The sequence below is a fragment of the Hibiscus syriacus genome, unplaced genomic scaffold, assembly GCF_006381635.1.
Source record: "Hibiscus syriacus cultivar Baekdansim isolate YM2019G1 unplaced genomic scaffold, ASM638163v2 tig00111851_pilon, whole genome shotgun sequence".
In the NCBI taxonomy this organism is placed as follows: domain Eukaryota; kingdom Viridiplantae; phylum Streptophyta; class Magnoliopsida; order Malvales; family Malvaceae; genus Hibiscus; species Hibiscus syriacus.
In genome coordinates this window covers 601,427-618,523 of record NW_024063203.1, presented here as the reverse complement: position 1 = coordinate 618,523, position 17,097 = coordinate 601,427, and the positions used below count along the sequence as shown (strand labels likewise).

General features: G+C 30.2%; 1 protein-coding gene and 1 pseudogene across 1 annotated transcript; both read left to right on the top strand.

Annotated features, from left to right (window-relative positions):
• The first annotated feature begins 7,709 nt into the window (after positions 1 to 7,709).
• On the top strand, positions 7,710 to 11,058 carry LOC120172427 (annotated as a pseudogene).
• Positions 11,059 to 12,067: 1,009 nt separating this feature from the next.
• LOC120172422 (ras-related protein RABH1b-like) lies at positions 12,068 to 14,927 on the top strand. Its single transcript, XM_039179878.1, has 6 exons — positions 12,068 to 12,334; positions 12,527 to 12,597; positions 13,384 to 13,472; positions 13,647 to 13,758; positions 13,917 to 14,007; positions 14,476 to 14,927. The coding sequence occupies exons 1-6, from the start codon at positions 12,218 to 12,220 to the stop codon at positions 14,620 to 14,622; spliced, it is 627 nt and encodes a 208-aa protein (XP_039035809.1). The 5' UTR covers positions 12,068 to 12,217; the 3' UTR covers positions 14,623 to 14,927.
• Positions 14,928 to 17,097: the final 2,170 nt, after the last annotated feature.

Sequence of the window (17,097 nt, the reverse complement as noted above, 5' to 3'; positions counted from 1 at the left end):
GATAAAATTATTACTAAACCAATCAAAATTATGTAACATAAAAGTAAAACATTGACGTTGTTATTGATTGTCCTTAATTGCTGATCTTATAAATCGATAGGACTAAGTTGTTTTCTTTTTAAAAGGACCAATTTTAGCCAAATTCAAAACTGGAAGGGTCTAAAAGGTCCTTTTACCAATCAAAGTTATGTAACACTGAAGAAAACGTTAGCACTATGATCAATTGTCCTTGATTGATGATTTTCAAAATTGATAGGACTTGAGTTGTTTTCTTTTCAAAAGGATCAATTTAGCCAAATTCAAAATTGGAAGGGTCTAAAAGGTCCTTTTACCAATCAAAGCTATGTAACATTGAAGAAAACATTAACATTACGATCAATTGTCCTTAGTTGATGATTTTCAAAATTGATAGGAGTAAATTGTTCACTTTCTAAAGGGGTCGGTTCACTAAAATTCAAAATTGAGAGGTATATAAGAGATTCTTTTACGGTCAAAACTATATAACATCGAAGGAAAACAATAATGATGTGATCAACTGTCCTTAGTTACTGATTTCCAAAACTGGTATAATTAAATTACTCATTTTTAAAGGACTAGCTAATTAAATTTAAAATTTAAGAGAAACTTAAAATACTTTTGATTAATTATAGGTCAATTTATTAAATATACACTTGTTTTAAAAAATGAAGACAATACATATACATGTCGTAGGTATTATTTTATTTGGGCTCATACAATTATATGTGATCATGGTTTTTAGAATCGGACCGGTTAGCGAACCGGTCATGCTATCGGTTTACTGGTTCAATCGGACGACGTCATAATTATTTAAAAAATTAAATAAAAATACAAAAAATATTTAATAAAAAATAATTTTTTATATCACAATTTATATTCAAAGCAGGTCATAACATATATAAGTTAAAAACTATAAAAACAAGTGAAACAAAATGATTCAAATTAACTACAACATAATATTTAAGGTAAAACATATTAAATAATAAATATAATTATATAACTATAATTAAAAAATAAATTTGGGGCTAAAAAAATCATAACAAAATGATATTGTTTGGTTTAATTTTTTTAAGCAATCCCACATGACTAAGAAACATGGAAAATCATCCCAACTAACTTCCATAAATAATAGAGGTAATTTGACATTCAAAATCATGTAGCCTTCTGGTAAGCATTGAGTGAAACTATTCTTTCACTTCAATCAAGCTCGAATTTTAGGCTTCAATCGAGCTTCTAATTTTTTTTTTGAGTTCAAGCCTTTTCGAATTCAAGTTTCAATATTATATTTCGAGTTCGATTTAAACTTCATAATTTTTAGCTCGTGAGTTTGAATCGAGTTGAGCTTGCTTTTAAATTTTTCAAGTTCGAGTCGAGCTCAGCAATACTCGAGTTCGACTTGGCTCGTTTAACAAACGACGTCGTTTGGTTTAATTTTTAAAAAAATAAAATAAAATTGACGGTTTTTCCGGTTTTTCCCGGTTTTCAGCCGGTCCGGTTTGAACGGTTCAGCGATTCTGACCGGTTCACTAATAGTTGTTCAACCTTCTAGATTAAACCAGACTAGGCAACAGTTCCCGGTTGAACCGATTGAACCGTCCGGTTCGGTTTTCAAAACAATGTATGTGATTAACTTATGTGACACGTATTTTTAGATAATATATATATATATATATATATATATATATATATATCCATAATTTTATTTTTTATTTTAATCTAAATTTTAAATATTTTAATCAATTTTATATTACATAAATATAAATGTTTTCTCTAGAAAAACACATTATGAATATCACACATCTATCAAAAATAATATTATGAGTAGTTTTGTCGTACGACATTTTGATTTAAAGTTAAGGAACGATAGAAAATAGACACGATCGAACATGTTATAAAAATCACAATATTTTCTGTTAGACGTAATTTAAAATATTAATTTTTTAATATTTTTTATTGAACCAAAAATATTATACAAACTGCAATATTTTTTATTATCAACCAAAAAATATTATAAAAAAATCAACTAAAGAATGTTAAAAATAAATTAATATTTTAAATTACACCAAATCAAAAATATTATAAAAAAAGTTTTCAACTAAAGAATGTTAAAATAAATTAATATTTTAAATTACACCAAATCAAAAATATTATAAATTTTATAATATTTTCAATGGCATTTTTTTTTGCCTTAAATTAAACTTTCTTTCCGTAGACTCTCACGGATGCTTTAGTTATTATAGAATGAGTTTAATTCAGTAAATAATTATATATTTCATTTGAAAAAAGCGTGTCAATCGCAACATCCTTGAACAAAAGTGGGCTCCAATCGAAATCACTCCCGTCAACGTCTTGTACCTGTTTTCAACACGTGTCACCTTGGTTACTTAAAATAAAAAATCTAAATCCAGCTGAACAATCATTTTTATTTTATGACTCGTGAATTCACGTAATTAAAATTCGAACTAAAACAACTCTATATAAGAAATCTATTTTTTAACTTATCAAAATAATATCAAATTTTGTACGAAAATAAATTGAAAACTTATTATTTTAGTAAGAAATAAAAAAGATATATTTAAACAAAAAAAATTATAAATAAATAAAATAAAATTGTAGGTAATTGAATTATCTGTGGGTCAAATAAAGAAAAGTGAAAAAATACTTGGATTAGGTACATTTTCATAAGTCATGCATCATTTTTTAATTTACTACATATATTTTGTATTAACTATATTAAATTTTAATAACACAATAATATAACATTATATTATATGTTAATTATAATATATATAAAATAATAATTGAACTTATGCATTTAATAATATATAAAATATATTAAACCCATCAAATGATCTCACTGATTAAAGGAACATTATTTTATTTGAAGGTCATAGTTTTAAGCAGTTGCGCCAATAGATATTTGTTTATTATCGATTATTTAGAAAATATATTGTAATCATTATTAAATATTAAAAAACATTTAAAAATATGTTTGATCGTTGTTTTAATATATTTTTTCTCATTGTTGAATTTAAAATCGTCACGACTAATTAAGATGACGTATATTTGTTATCTTATTGTTATTCCAATGTTTTAGGCTATCAGATTGAATTTAGATATGTAATCTATGTTAGCGTATTTTTTTAATGTCACTCGACTTTGATTTACGATTTATCAATGGTCTTTCAGTAACTTTATCCTCTTTATAATTCATTTGAGGATGCAGTCAGATCTTTCCGTATATTTTTTTATTCAATTTTTTTATTTTTAACCTTTTCCTATATCACAACCTTTTCCTATATCCTTATGCGATATGAAGTGACTAATGTTTGTTTTAATAATTATAAAAAAATCTTAATTATATATTTGTTTTAATAATTATAAAAAAATCTTAATTATATATTTACTTTACATTTATAATTTTAAATATTCTATCTTTTAATAAAATTAACAAGTTTTATTAAAAATTGTAAATAAAATTATAAAAAATAATTAAAATAAGTATTTTTAGATAGATCTTTGAAATGGTCAAATTCGGAGGCTCGTCCGTTTTAAGCTATTTTTTATGGAATAGTGTTAACCACTGATAGCATAGCTCCTCTTTTGTTACAAAAAAATGATATAATTTCGAAGGATATGCAGGTTTACTTACTTTTTTTTAATTAAGGCACTCATAAATGATTCAAGATATCAAACTATATGAGTTTAATGGAATTTAATTTAATTTTTTAATATTAATTTTGACTTTTAAATTTAAATTAGATAATATTCTATGACATATAAAAATAAGTTCTGATTTAAGTTGAAAAATTCACTTCTATATATTTTGATATAATTATTAAAGTTTTGTTCTCTTTTTTTAACCATGTCTCTATTTTGTCGAATAAAAACCTTTATTTATATTGGGTCGAATTAAAAATAAATTTTCATCTAAAAAAATAGATCAAGTTCGGGAAAAGGTTAAATTTTTCTAAACCTGAATTGGATCGAGTGTCATATAGAAAAATATAATAATCGAACCAAATTTGAGTTAACAGAAAAATCGGTCCATGATTATCTCCAGAAATGATTAATTACAGGTATTTATATAAGAATTTTAATTTAGTGTGTAAAATGATTTGTTAACTTAAAATGTGAAAAGATCATAGATTAAATTTACAACTTTGGAATATTTAGGGAGTAGTGAAAGAATTTGACAAATTTGGAGAAAGAGCAGAGAGTGAAAATGATGGGGGAAAAGGTTAAATTTTTCTAAACCTGAATTGGATCGAGTGTCGGATAGAAAAATATAATATTCGAACCAAATTTAAGTTAACAGAAAAATTGGTCCATGATTATCTCCACAAATGATTAATTACATGTGTTTATATAAGAATTTTAATTTAGTGTGTAAAATGATTTGTTAATTTGAAATGTGAAAAGATCGTAGATTAAATTTACAACTTTGGAATATTTAGGGAGGTGAAAGAATTTGACAAATTTGGAGAAAGAGCAGAGAGTGAAAATGATGGGGAAAAGGAAAGGGCAGATAACAAGGGACCCCCTTTTTTGTTTTGTGGTTATAAACGCTGTCGATAAATCACATAAAAGTCAACTCTAGAGACTCTATACGTAGACCTAACTAACAGTTGGCAAGCGCAATTCAATTCATTGATATTTATATATATATATCATTAATCTTCATTAATACACCAATGAAGAGTTCCACTTGTTTTGTTATCATTTTTAGTGTTATTTATGTTAATCTTTAGGTTTATTTATCTAAATATATTTTTTTAAAATCAGTATTAATTTTATCTCATTGGTGTATCGTTCATTTATTTTTTCGTATTTTTTGATCGACAAGTACACAAATTTTAAAGTTGATGCCTGACTGTCGATATTTCTTTATTGTATATGCCTTTATATCTTATCTCTATTTTCTTATTTTTTTTTACAATAAAATATATGTATAACATGTTTTCATCTGAATTTGTGTCACGTTTTCTTTTGTCTTTTTTCATATTTTTAGGTGATTTGGCTTTTTTTTCATTTATTTTTTTTATATTGATTTAATATCACAAATATTGATCAAGATGTTGCTTATATAATATCTTGTTGTTTTTTCTGCTTTGGACCCTTATAGTGGATTTGGATACTGTTTTACATTCGTGGATAGTTTTTCCCGTTACTCGAGTCTGATTTGTAATTTTATCGGTGGTCTTTCAATAGCTTAATCATCTTTTGTGGTTCCGTTTACCGATAGGATCAGATATATTTGTATATATTTGTTCGAGTCTCTTGGTTTGATTTTTAATCTTTCCTCGTATGGTCCTTATGATTTTAAGTTGTTAGTTTTGTTTGAATGATTATAGAAATTGTTTTAATTATGTGTTTAATTTATAATTCTAATCGTAAATTTTTATTGTAGTTTGAGATATTTTATTTTTAAAATAAAATTAATTTATTCTGTTAAAAAAAATAAGTATTATGAACAAGTGTTGAAGTAAAGACTAAATATCAACCATAAAATAAAAAATGTACGTTTTTATTGTATATTGTACGTATGTTCAATAAAATATATCATCTTCAGCAATTAATTTATTTGACTTAAATGTTACATTTGCCTTTGTAGACTCAATTTATTATTTTTGTCCTTATCGTATTTTTATTCAATTTAATATTCAATGTTATCTAATTACACCATTATATATTTACTAACTTAAATCTTAAATAAACTTTAAGTTAAAGTTTATGGTTTATGGTTTATAGGTTACGGATTATGGTTTAAGGTTTTTAATTTAAGATTTTAAGTTAGATATAAGTATAAATGATGCAATTAATAATTTCGATGACTAAATTGATGTAAAAATACGATAATACGAAAATTATAAATTGAATATACTACATGACAAAAACTGTCCTTTTGCGATTTAAGATATATAGTATTTTTCTATATATATTCGATAATAATGGCATCCCTACAAGAGTTTTATTTTTTATAGTCCACATTATTTTTTCTTTAAAAAATTATCTGTAATAATATTACCTCTAAATTTAAAATATAAATGATTGACTTTAAAACACGATTTTTATTGTTGAAACTGACAGATAATTCAATGTTGAATAATTTTAATTTCATTTGTCTGGTAAGAAAAGCACGTAGCTTTCTTGTGAGCTCAGAAAATTGACTCATTTGAATTTCAAATTTTGAATTATTCTCTAAGAGAAAAATAATATTACGGTAAATTATACCAATCGTCACTGAACTTTACTTATGTTTTAAGAGTGAGCATAACTCGACTCAAAAATTGATTTTCTCGATTTGGAAAGACTCGACACGAATTGACTTTTAATTGTAATTTCATAAACTCCGACTCGAAAAATTTAAGTTCAAATTGAGTTATAAAATACAACTTGAATAACTTGAAATTTTTAATAATCAGTAGATTGATTTTTCAAGTTTGAGCGAGTCCCTCGACTTTGTATCGTATATGTAAATCACATATAAAAATATACTTATTGTATATGGCTATAAAATACCATTTAAATTAAATTAAATGATGTCATAATATTGTAAATATTTACAATCAAATTTAAATTGAAAATAAAAAATTTGACTCGGCTCGACTCGACTCAAAAAATTTTCAAGTCAACTCGATTATAAAATAGGATTCGTCATCTCAATAACTCAAAATTTTGACTCAACTCGACTCGATCGAATGCTCACCCCTACTCTCTCTTATTTTCACTCACTGTACTTTAAATCCGTTCAATTTATTCACTAAACTTAATAGATTCAATTTTTTGGTCACTTTGTCGTCTTTTCACTAACGATGTTATAAATTGGTTATATAGATGCAAAACGACGTCATTTGGGTGAAAATTTAGTTTTTCTAAAACGAAATCGTTTTAACGCCGTTAATTAATTATCGACGGAGTGACAAAAAAATCAAATGTATTAAGTTAAGTGAGAAATTGAACGAATTTAAATTCAGTGAGTAGAGAGAGTAAAGTTCAGTGATAATTAGTGTAATTTACCCTAATATTAAACTAATATAAACAGTTTCTATTTGTTAGTAAAAAAAATCTTTACATTTTATATAATTATTTTCCTTATTTTCAAAGGACCAATAGAAAAAAAAACAACTGAATATCTTCAATTTCATTGATGCTTCCCAAACCAAATCATCAGTCAAATATTAAAAACGGCTTAATATTCAGCATAGTCCCTGGATACATATTTTTCATTTTAGTACTTAGATATCATTTTCTTTGGAAAAATGATAGTTTAAGTATTGAGATAGACAGAAAAATAGATACCAAAGTGAAATACAAATATAATTCAAGAATTAAATCAAGTATTAAGCTTAATGGAAAACAATATACATTCACATTTTGATTTCTTAAATTATCTATTTTTTTCTACTTTAATACCTATTTTTTTTATTTTACTTTAGCACATAAACTATTATTTCCATCCAAGTTTTCCCACAATAAAACTACCAATAAGAATGTGACATGACATATTTTTATCGGTCATCGAACGATTATTTTTGGATAAAATAGGACGAAAATGTAATATAGATACTTAAAAAAGGACAAATGATCAACTTGGTAATAAAACCATTGTTACCTTTTATACTTCTTCTCTTCCCCCCAACTTCCATTACTAAATTCACTTTGATTTCTATACGCAGTTCGATTTTTTCCTTTCGGTTTTCACCACTGGCAACTCGTTTCCCCAACTGGGTTTTTCTTAATTTCTTTTTTCTTCTTCTTTTTCCATCTTCCTGGTGTGATTCAGCAAGAATCCACGTTTTTTTGCTTATGAAATTCCATGCAATGAAGTGTTTTCTCTACTTCAAGGACAAGTCTCGGAGCAAGGGACGACAAAGATCAGCCCCCGAGTTGAAAGGGCACTCCGGTGCTGATCGATGATCACAAAATCCTCTTGCTCGGCTGCTTCTCCGCGCAACTTACCGGAGTTGTACGAAGAGAGAGAGAGCTCATAATATGAGGGTCTTTTCTTTCTCGGAGCTTAGACAAGCCACTCATGATTTCAATTTGTTGCTTAAGATCGGTGAAGGCGGGTTCGGGAGTGTTTATAAAGGCTCAATCAAGCCTGTTGGTGGAAAAGGCGAGCCTGCCGTGGTTGCTATTAAAAAGCTTAACGAGAATGGCTTGCAGGTAGTAATTTTCTCTTTTCTTTTTTCCTTTCTCTGTTTGGAAGGCTAGAAAATATGATTTTAGTTTCCTCTTGTGTTTGCTTAACATGTCAAAATCCCAAACACGAGGAAAATTGAAAATCGAATTAAACGGTTACGGGAAAAAACCGTTTATGCTAAACGGGAACGGAGACGAAAAAAATCCGTTTATGTTAAACGGGGACGGGTTTAATAATCCTCGCTTCGATTATCCGATTACCGGCCCGATATTCGACCCGATAAATATTATAAATAATTATTATATATATATATATATAATATTAATAAATTTAATTTAAATTGAATATATATATATATATATATATATATTATTTAATTTAATATATATATCGGCGATAACCGATATTCGTTTAAATAACCGTTTATGCTAAACGGAATATCTGTTTTCCCGCGATTTTTCCCGATTATCCGATGGAGATTCCCGTTTAAATTCCCGTAATTTTTTAAACGGGGACGGATACAAATTTTTTAAACGGGAACAGGGACAATACCGGCCCGAATCCGGCCCGACGTATGTGTTCTTTAGAAATTTGGTCTATGATTCCAATTAATAACTTTGTCCCTCTAATTAGGCATGAACCGAGGAGTAATGGGTGACCTTTAGAAATTTTAAATTTTTATATAGTTTATGTATTTTTTTTGTCGATGATTTGATTTCCTATATCTTGAATGTTGTAATTTTGTACTCTAAGTTTTTAATATAATTTATTAAGTTTCCAATTCTACATGAAATTCTACATTTGTCCTTGTCTCCGGGTACGACATCTTATGTTATAATTACTATGTTATGGGATTTGAATATTTTTAAGTCTTTTTTGTGTATTTAAATGTGTTTACACAGCATGAACCAAACTAATTCAGTGTTTAAAGGAATAATTGTTATTCCGTCTCAGATTTGAGTACCCACAGTTGCAACAAGAGTGATTAAAGGTTTGTTGTCAAATGATCGAGAGTATTTAGAACAATTACTACTTTGTAACAGTTGCCTTTGCTGTTCATTACTAAATCTCCAGAATCAGTTTAAATATGAAGTTCATGTTTGCAGAGAGTTGCAAAAGATTCAATCAGAATCAGTCTAAATATTACTTGGGAAGCAATTAAAGGGGTTGACTTTCATGTTACAACAATTTATTGAACTCTGATTCAACCGCAATGATCATGTGATGCAATTTGCCAAGCTTCTGAGTTGTCAAGCATTTTGAACCCTCAAGGTTCTGTTTGGTTAAGAGGAAAAAAAGGAAGAGAAAATTGCTTTCCTTCAGACTTTATTTGTGTTTGATCTGATTTACCTTCCTGGAACCATGAATGCATAAAGCTTCCATACAAATCAGATGACTCAATTTCATGACTGTTGATTTCTTTCTCTTTCACTTGCTCTTCCATCTTTCATAATTCCAACACCGATTTCGGAATGCAATGGATTGAAAATTCATCGATTGTTCTCGGAAGTCGATTATGGCGTGAGATGTCGAAAAGAGAAAAACAGAAAACAGATTGTTCATTGCAAGACTTCTTTATGTCAACCTTCTTATTTGGTACTAGAGAGAATCATTTGCTGTGACTGATGTTTCATGGTGCTGTTAATCCATATAGGGGCATAAACAATGGGTGACGGAAGTTCAATTTCTCGGAATCGTCGAGCATCCGAACCTTGTCAAACTCATAGGATACTGTGCTGTCAATGGTGAAAGAGTGATTCAGCGTCTTCTGGTATACGAGTTTATGCAAAACAAGAGCTTAGAAGATCATCTTTTTGGTCCGGCGTTCCCGCCTCTTTCTTGGGAAACAAGATTGCATATAATACTCGGAGCAGCCGAAGGATTAGCTTATCTGCATGAGGGTTTAGAAGTTCAGGTTCCTATCTAAACCACCAACTATGCATTTCGTTTCCTTACATGTACTAAAACCGTAATGCTCGGAACATATGTAAACCGTGCTCTTTGTTTTGCCGGTCACCTTTCTCTGATTGTTGTTCTCGATCCTTTGTTTCACGATGATGCTAGGTGATATATAGAGATTTCAAAGCCTCCAATGTGTTACTGGATGAGAAGCTTAATCCGAAGCTCTCGGATTTCGGGCTCGCAAGGGAGGGGCCAATGGCTGGGCATACGCATGTTTCGACAGCCGTTAGTATTAAATGTTCATTCCCTTTTGGGGCTATTCAGTAAGACGATGAAGCTGTACTTGTTTCTATTTCTTGTCAGGCTGTCGGGACTTTTGGCTATGCTGCTCCTGATTAAATCGACACCGGACACCTTACGGATAAGAGCGATGTATGGAGCTTTGGCGTGGTACTATACGAGATTCTTACGGGCAGGCGGTCTTTGGAACGAGGCCGTGCAAAACCAGAGCAGATACTGTTGGACTGGGTGAAACTCTTCCCAGCAGATGGTAAGAAGTTCAGGTCTATAATAGATCCGCGACTCGAAAACCGTTTTCAATCGGTGCCGCTAGAGACATTGCCAAGTTAGCAGACAATTGTTTATCGAAAAGTCCCAAGGACCGGCCGAAGATGAGCCAGGTGGTGGAAAGATTGAAGCACATAATCCAGGTTTCAAACAGAGCGAACGACGAGGAGATTGAGAGCCCTGAGGCATCTGAAACTGAATCGGAACATAATTCGTATCAATTGGGCGTTTCCGAATCATGGAAAAGGCGAATGGCGCACCTTGCGAAACTCGGTGAACATGGAGAAGGCGCAAACAGAAGGAGATTGATGATGTTGCAGAAGGCCAAAGTGCCTCAACTTCGTTTTCTGATAGCAGACTAGTCTAATGTTAACTATAGCCGTCAACCGTATATGAAAAACAAATAAATAGGGAGTAAAATAAAATTTGATCACACCTGCGACGAAGATGTAATGAATATTGTATATAAACATTTATTGAGTTAATTCCGCAAGAAGTCCCTAAACTATTGTTATTTTAAATTATTTTTTGAATTTTTAAATATTTTATCAATCTCCCAATCTAAATTGATCCTTAAAGTTTAAAACATTTTATATCACTCCTCAATTTAGAAGTATCATTCTATTTTGATCATATTGTTAACTTGTCGTTGTCGTTAATACTATGACTCTTTGAAGATCGTAAAAATTGAACCTATATTCTTCTAAAAGAAATTAATATATTTTTGAAAATATGCTTTAATTCTTAATTCTACATCAAAATAAATAACTGTATTAAATCATTTTTCGTCTAACATTACCTATAACACAAAATATTTTTAGTTTTATTAACAATTAATTGATTTAGTGGATAAAATATTATACCCCTTAAATAAGACCAAATATTTGAATACTAATATTTAAAAAAGTTAAATTTTAAAAAATAATTCGTATAATAAATTTATATAATATCTCATTTAAATTAATTAATAGATTGGATATTCGTAATTAGTAAAAAAAGATAAAAGGGTAACTTTTGCTCTTTAGTAGACCTGATTTATCACTTTAGTCCTTATCGTATTTTTGCATCAATTTTTAGCCCTCGAAGTTACTCAATTATGTTATTCTATACTCTACCCTTGACTTAAGGTTTATAAATTGGAGTTTTAAGTCAGAGTAAGATATAGAATGATACAATTAAATAATTTTAAGAATAAATTAATACAAAAATATGATAAGGACGAAAATATAAATTGAATCTACTAACAAATGTGACAGTTAAATCTAAAAAATTAACTCTAAAAAGTTTAATTATTTTTATGTATAAACTCAACTAGAAAAGGTCCAATTTGAGTCGGCCCGGCTCACAACATTTTTCTTTGAATGAAACCTATTCACCATCATTTTCGCCTGCCTCACTCCCCGAATATAAATACCGACTGCGAACAATAAAAGAACCACCAAAAATATTATAAAAATAATAATAATAAAAGACGCTAGGGATCTCGATCACCGATCTCGTTCTCTCCGGTGATACCTTTGCAATTGTTTCCGTGAGATCTCGAGTTTGGGATGTAGTGTCTGTTTAACCTAGATCCGAATCACCATGGCTCCAGTTTCGGCTCTGGCCAAATACAAGCTTGTTTTCTTGGGGGATCAGTCCGTCGGCAAGACCAGTATCATCACTCGCTTCATGTACGATAAATTCGATAACACTTACCAGGTATTTCTCTCAATTTTTACGACTCTCCGCGTTTCTTTGGGTTTTGATTGCGAGCTTTCTTATTAGCTTGAATCTGATCATTCCTTTGATTTTTTTGGGTATTGATTAGGTTCAGATTTCTTATAGTTTTTCCTGAGTTCCTTTTGTTCTTTTAGATTCTAAGGTTGTCCGTGTCTCGAATTTGTTAACCAGGCTACCATCGGTATTGACTTTCTGTCAAAAACAATGTACCTCGAAGATCGGACAGTTCGACTGCAGCTCTGGTAAGACATCGATTTTATTTTTAAATTTATATACTGTATTATGGATTTTTATTGGTTTATATCTAAACTGTGGTTACGATGTTGCACACAATTTAGATTCTTCTCTTTCGGCGTATGTTTACATTTCTCTCCAAACTCTTGCTCCCTTTAATATATATACATTCATATGTTTATTGTTGGTGGGACGCTTTACTCGAGAATGCGTTTTGCTGTATTCCTTTATCATATTCAGTGTGAAACTATATTGCTGTATTCCTTGGATATTTGTTTGTCTCGTGGTTGAGTGGAAAAGAGGAAGGCGAACAGCGGAGACTGGAAAAAATTGAAAGAAAATAAATTGAGTATGCATGGTTAGAAGGAAATGTAAGAGGAAAGAAAATAGCAAAGATGGTCTGCATGAAAACAAATCATTTCCTTTCTTTCTTTTTTTCCAATTCTAAGCATATAACAGAAAGAAATTTTCTTTCCATTTTTTTCTTGCCAAGCACACTAATGGAAATAACAAATATGTGTATATATATATATCATCTTTCTATACATCACTGCCTTCAATTTTTCATATTTTTTATTTTCTTTCCACCTTACCAAGCAAAGCCAAAGGGTGGATTCTTATTTAGGTGCTGATTTTCCATTTTGGTTTAATTTATTAGTTGGAATGCTTGATGTTGAAGCCGTAATATGAAGTATTTAGTAACATTGTTACCAAGGATTGTATACAGGATACTTTCTCTCTGCTGTTTGTTAAGATTGATATCTTAATCTGTATCTAGTTAAATCTTTTTACAGGGATACTGCAGGACAGGAAAGATTCAGGAGTCTTATTCCAAGTTATATTAGGGATTCCTCCGTGGCAGTCATTGTCTATGATGTTGCAAGTATGTTGTCATTTCACTTTGTTGTCCTGATTTGGAATCTTCTTGTATCATGTATTTGCTTGTCCAGTTGTTATGTTTACGCATGTGTCCATCTTGTGGGATACACTCTCACAGATTGATGTTCATCTGCTCAATTAAGTGCTTGAAGTTGCTAACTTAATTTTGATGGTGTAGATAGGCAATCCTTCCAAAATACTTCAAAGTGGATTGAAGAGGTGAGGACTGAACGTGGTAGTGACGTTATAATTGTGCTTGTTGGGAACAAAACCGATCTTGTGGACAAAAGGTAATATTAATTTGTTATTATGGTTGTACTTTCTAGTGAAACTAGGTAGACAATTAATTTTCATTACTTTAATTTATGCATAAACAATTTCCCCAGATCCTGAATGTGACTGCCTGATTTGTGTTGGATCATTGTGCATTTTGTGGTTGATTTGACAGGCAGGTCTCAGTTGAGGAAGCTGAAGCCAAGGCTCGTGAACTCAATGTTATGTTCATCGAAACTAGTGCCAAGGCTGGCTTCAATATCAAGGTAAACCATGTTTAACCTATCATATGATTATTCCTATAATTTGACTGCATTCTCGATGTGGATCGGCAATTATTGTGGTTAGGCTTAGGTCAATGTCATATGGCGTTGGCTGCCTTTTCATTTTTCCATGATATTATGATGTGAGACCAATCTTCTATTCACTGAAGGTTTGCTCAGTCTTTTTTGTTTCTCACTTCTGCATCATCTTCACTATATTTAGTGGAAGGCTGGAAGCAACATTTGTTCTTCAATTGCATGACAATTATTGCAAGCATTGCTCAAGTTATTTGGACATGGGTGTGAAAGTCGGGCAATTTTCAAAGTTTGTCCGTGTATTTGGAGGGTCATACCTATCGTTTCTATGTATTGCTTAAACATGGACCATGTCTATAGTTGCTAGCAAGTCCTCCCCCTCCCCCAGCTTTATGAACCATGTCTTCTCACACTCCCTGTTTGATCTCTTGACAGGCTCTATTTAGGAAGATTGCGGCTGCTTTACCTGGAATGGAAACACTTTCTTCAACAAAACAAGAAGACATGGTCGACGTCAATCTTAAGTCTTCAAACCCAAATTCATCCCAGTCGCAGCAACCGGCTGGAGGATGTGCCTGCTGATGATACATACATACCATACACACAAAACACATGTCATTGATCCGAGGTATGTATGCTCTAGACATTTATTTCGTGCTTCCAAAAGTGTCTGTACAAAAGGAAGAAAAAAAATCTTCTCCCCTCCTTTTTGTAGCCATTGACATTTGGGTTTGATGGAGTGTTAATGAGAGAGGAGATCTTCAATTTCATCATGGTATTTAGGGCTTGTCCTAACCTATCCTATATGTGTACGGTTCTTGTTATCTCATTCAATTATACCAACTTTGCTGTTTACTCATATATCAAGTGTTGTGGGTTTTTGTTTTTGCTTGTAGGCTTATTATTCGATACTGTTGGTAGAAAAAAATTAATTTCAGCAGTAGTGTTTTAAGTAGCATTATCTGAACATTATTTGCGAAAATTTTATTCGATACATGCTTAATAACTTGGCCTTGCTTTCAAAGGGAACTCAAGCTATCATATACAGGTATGAATCGAAGGCGTATTTGGGTGTGCGATTGTTACTCACTTTTCGAACTTTTCTAACATAAACTTATGCGTTCGTTTTTACATGTGCAATATTGTTCGATACTGAAAGATTTGGAGTTTGGTGATATTACTAATAACGGTGTTGGTATTAACCTATTTGTTGGTAATCTGTTGGTAGCTTGGATTGATTATGATTCAGCACAAATCAATTATTTCACTTTTGTCCCGAGAGGGTCATCCATGGATTGGTTAATTTCTAATATAATTATAATTTTTAAAGTTTTCAGGTGTAGGATAAAATTGATAGATGTTGTAAATACGAATAGTTTAAATTCATTAATTTATTTAAAAATATGATCAAATGGATAGAATATATATAAATATTAATAATATGTTAACGATTACGGCTCGATATAGTTCAATCTTGTTTATAGGCCCTCGGTTTGATATTTGAATTAAAAAAAGTTCCCAAATTAATATATATTAATCTCATTTTCGGTTCTGATTTATAACTCTGTGCTCTGCTTTTAACCTATTACATTATTTTGCCTATCACGCGGTTTATTAGCTTTATTTTAGGCACCTCACAGTAACTTTCCATTATAGGCAATTTGTTTTGTACGGGGCATCTCAAGCCATTTCTGAATGTAATACATGGTCGACATTGTTGCCTAGTTGGGAAAGCATGAGAATAAACTCAAGTTAAGATAGAGGGATTATATCAGGATATACTATCAAGTCACATCCAATATCTAACAAATACAAAAACAAAAGCAGCATCCAATTGTATGCAACAATGGAGAAGAATTAATAGTATCAAATTAAAAGTAATTTGTCCAAATTAATTAATTATTTAATTATTTTAAAATTAATGAATTTCCTTTTTAATCATTAAAAAAATTCCAATGTTAGAAACTCACTATATAAATATATAATTATCATTTACGAGATATATCTTAAGAATATTCTAAAATAATATGTATATAAAAATATTCATAAAATAATCAAGATATTTGTAATATTTGATATTACATCAAAAAATTATCTATAAAAGATTCTCAATATTTATAAGATTAATGGTTAAAATGTTAACATGTATCAACAATCCAATAAACTCTAAAATCTATAAATATGAAATGAGATTTATCATTATTACTAGAGTAGTGAATAGCGTAAAAAGTGTGTTAGAGTAAGAGAACTTATAGATAGATAAAAATAAATAAAGAAGTGTGTTATATTGCAATTGTATTGCATATTAATAAAAGTGTGATATTCTATTGTAATTATCAGGTTCTTGTTTAAACCTTAATTTGTTTTAAGTTATTAGTTCACTAGTATATTTTAATAGCTTTGTCCACTGAAATTTTAGTGGTGCCCATTTTGTATCAAAATTTTATGTGATTAATATATGTATGTGTCTACCTTAAAAAATATTTCTGAATCCACTATTAATATAAATACATAAAATTGAGTTCCAAGAAATGTAATTAACAAGCCAAATAAAATAGAACACTTAGATATAGGAGGACGGAGGAAAATAAAAAGATGCCTTTAAGAATATAAGTTTGAAGAAGTGTATAGTCAAGCTAAAGAGCCTGATCACAATCTTTAACCATGTGTTCGTGAAGTTGCAATTGACTATGACAAAAGGTTCCATTGCTGTAATAACAAGAATCGATCAGCGAATTAAAGAGTGTAAAGAAGCGGAAAAAATTCGAAGACCAACAATAAAAAAAAATGGAGAAAGAGTTTTAAAGTACTAAATGTCTTGGATTGTGCGAGACTTAGAGAGGAGCAAGTCTAGAATTCGTATTGCATTGAACTAGTCGTGAGAGCGATAGAGTTCGGCGAGTTCGAGTCGCTCGAGGATAGCTGAGTTCATGGTGAACCACACAGGAGAGTAAGTTGGGGAATCAAAAATGGTGAGTAGCGAGGGAAGTAAGAGGTAACGTTTGTGAAGTAGTTGTGGCCGTTTCAACTTCTGGTCTTTCAAATCTGACTCAGACC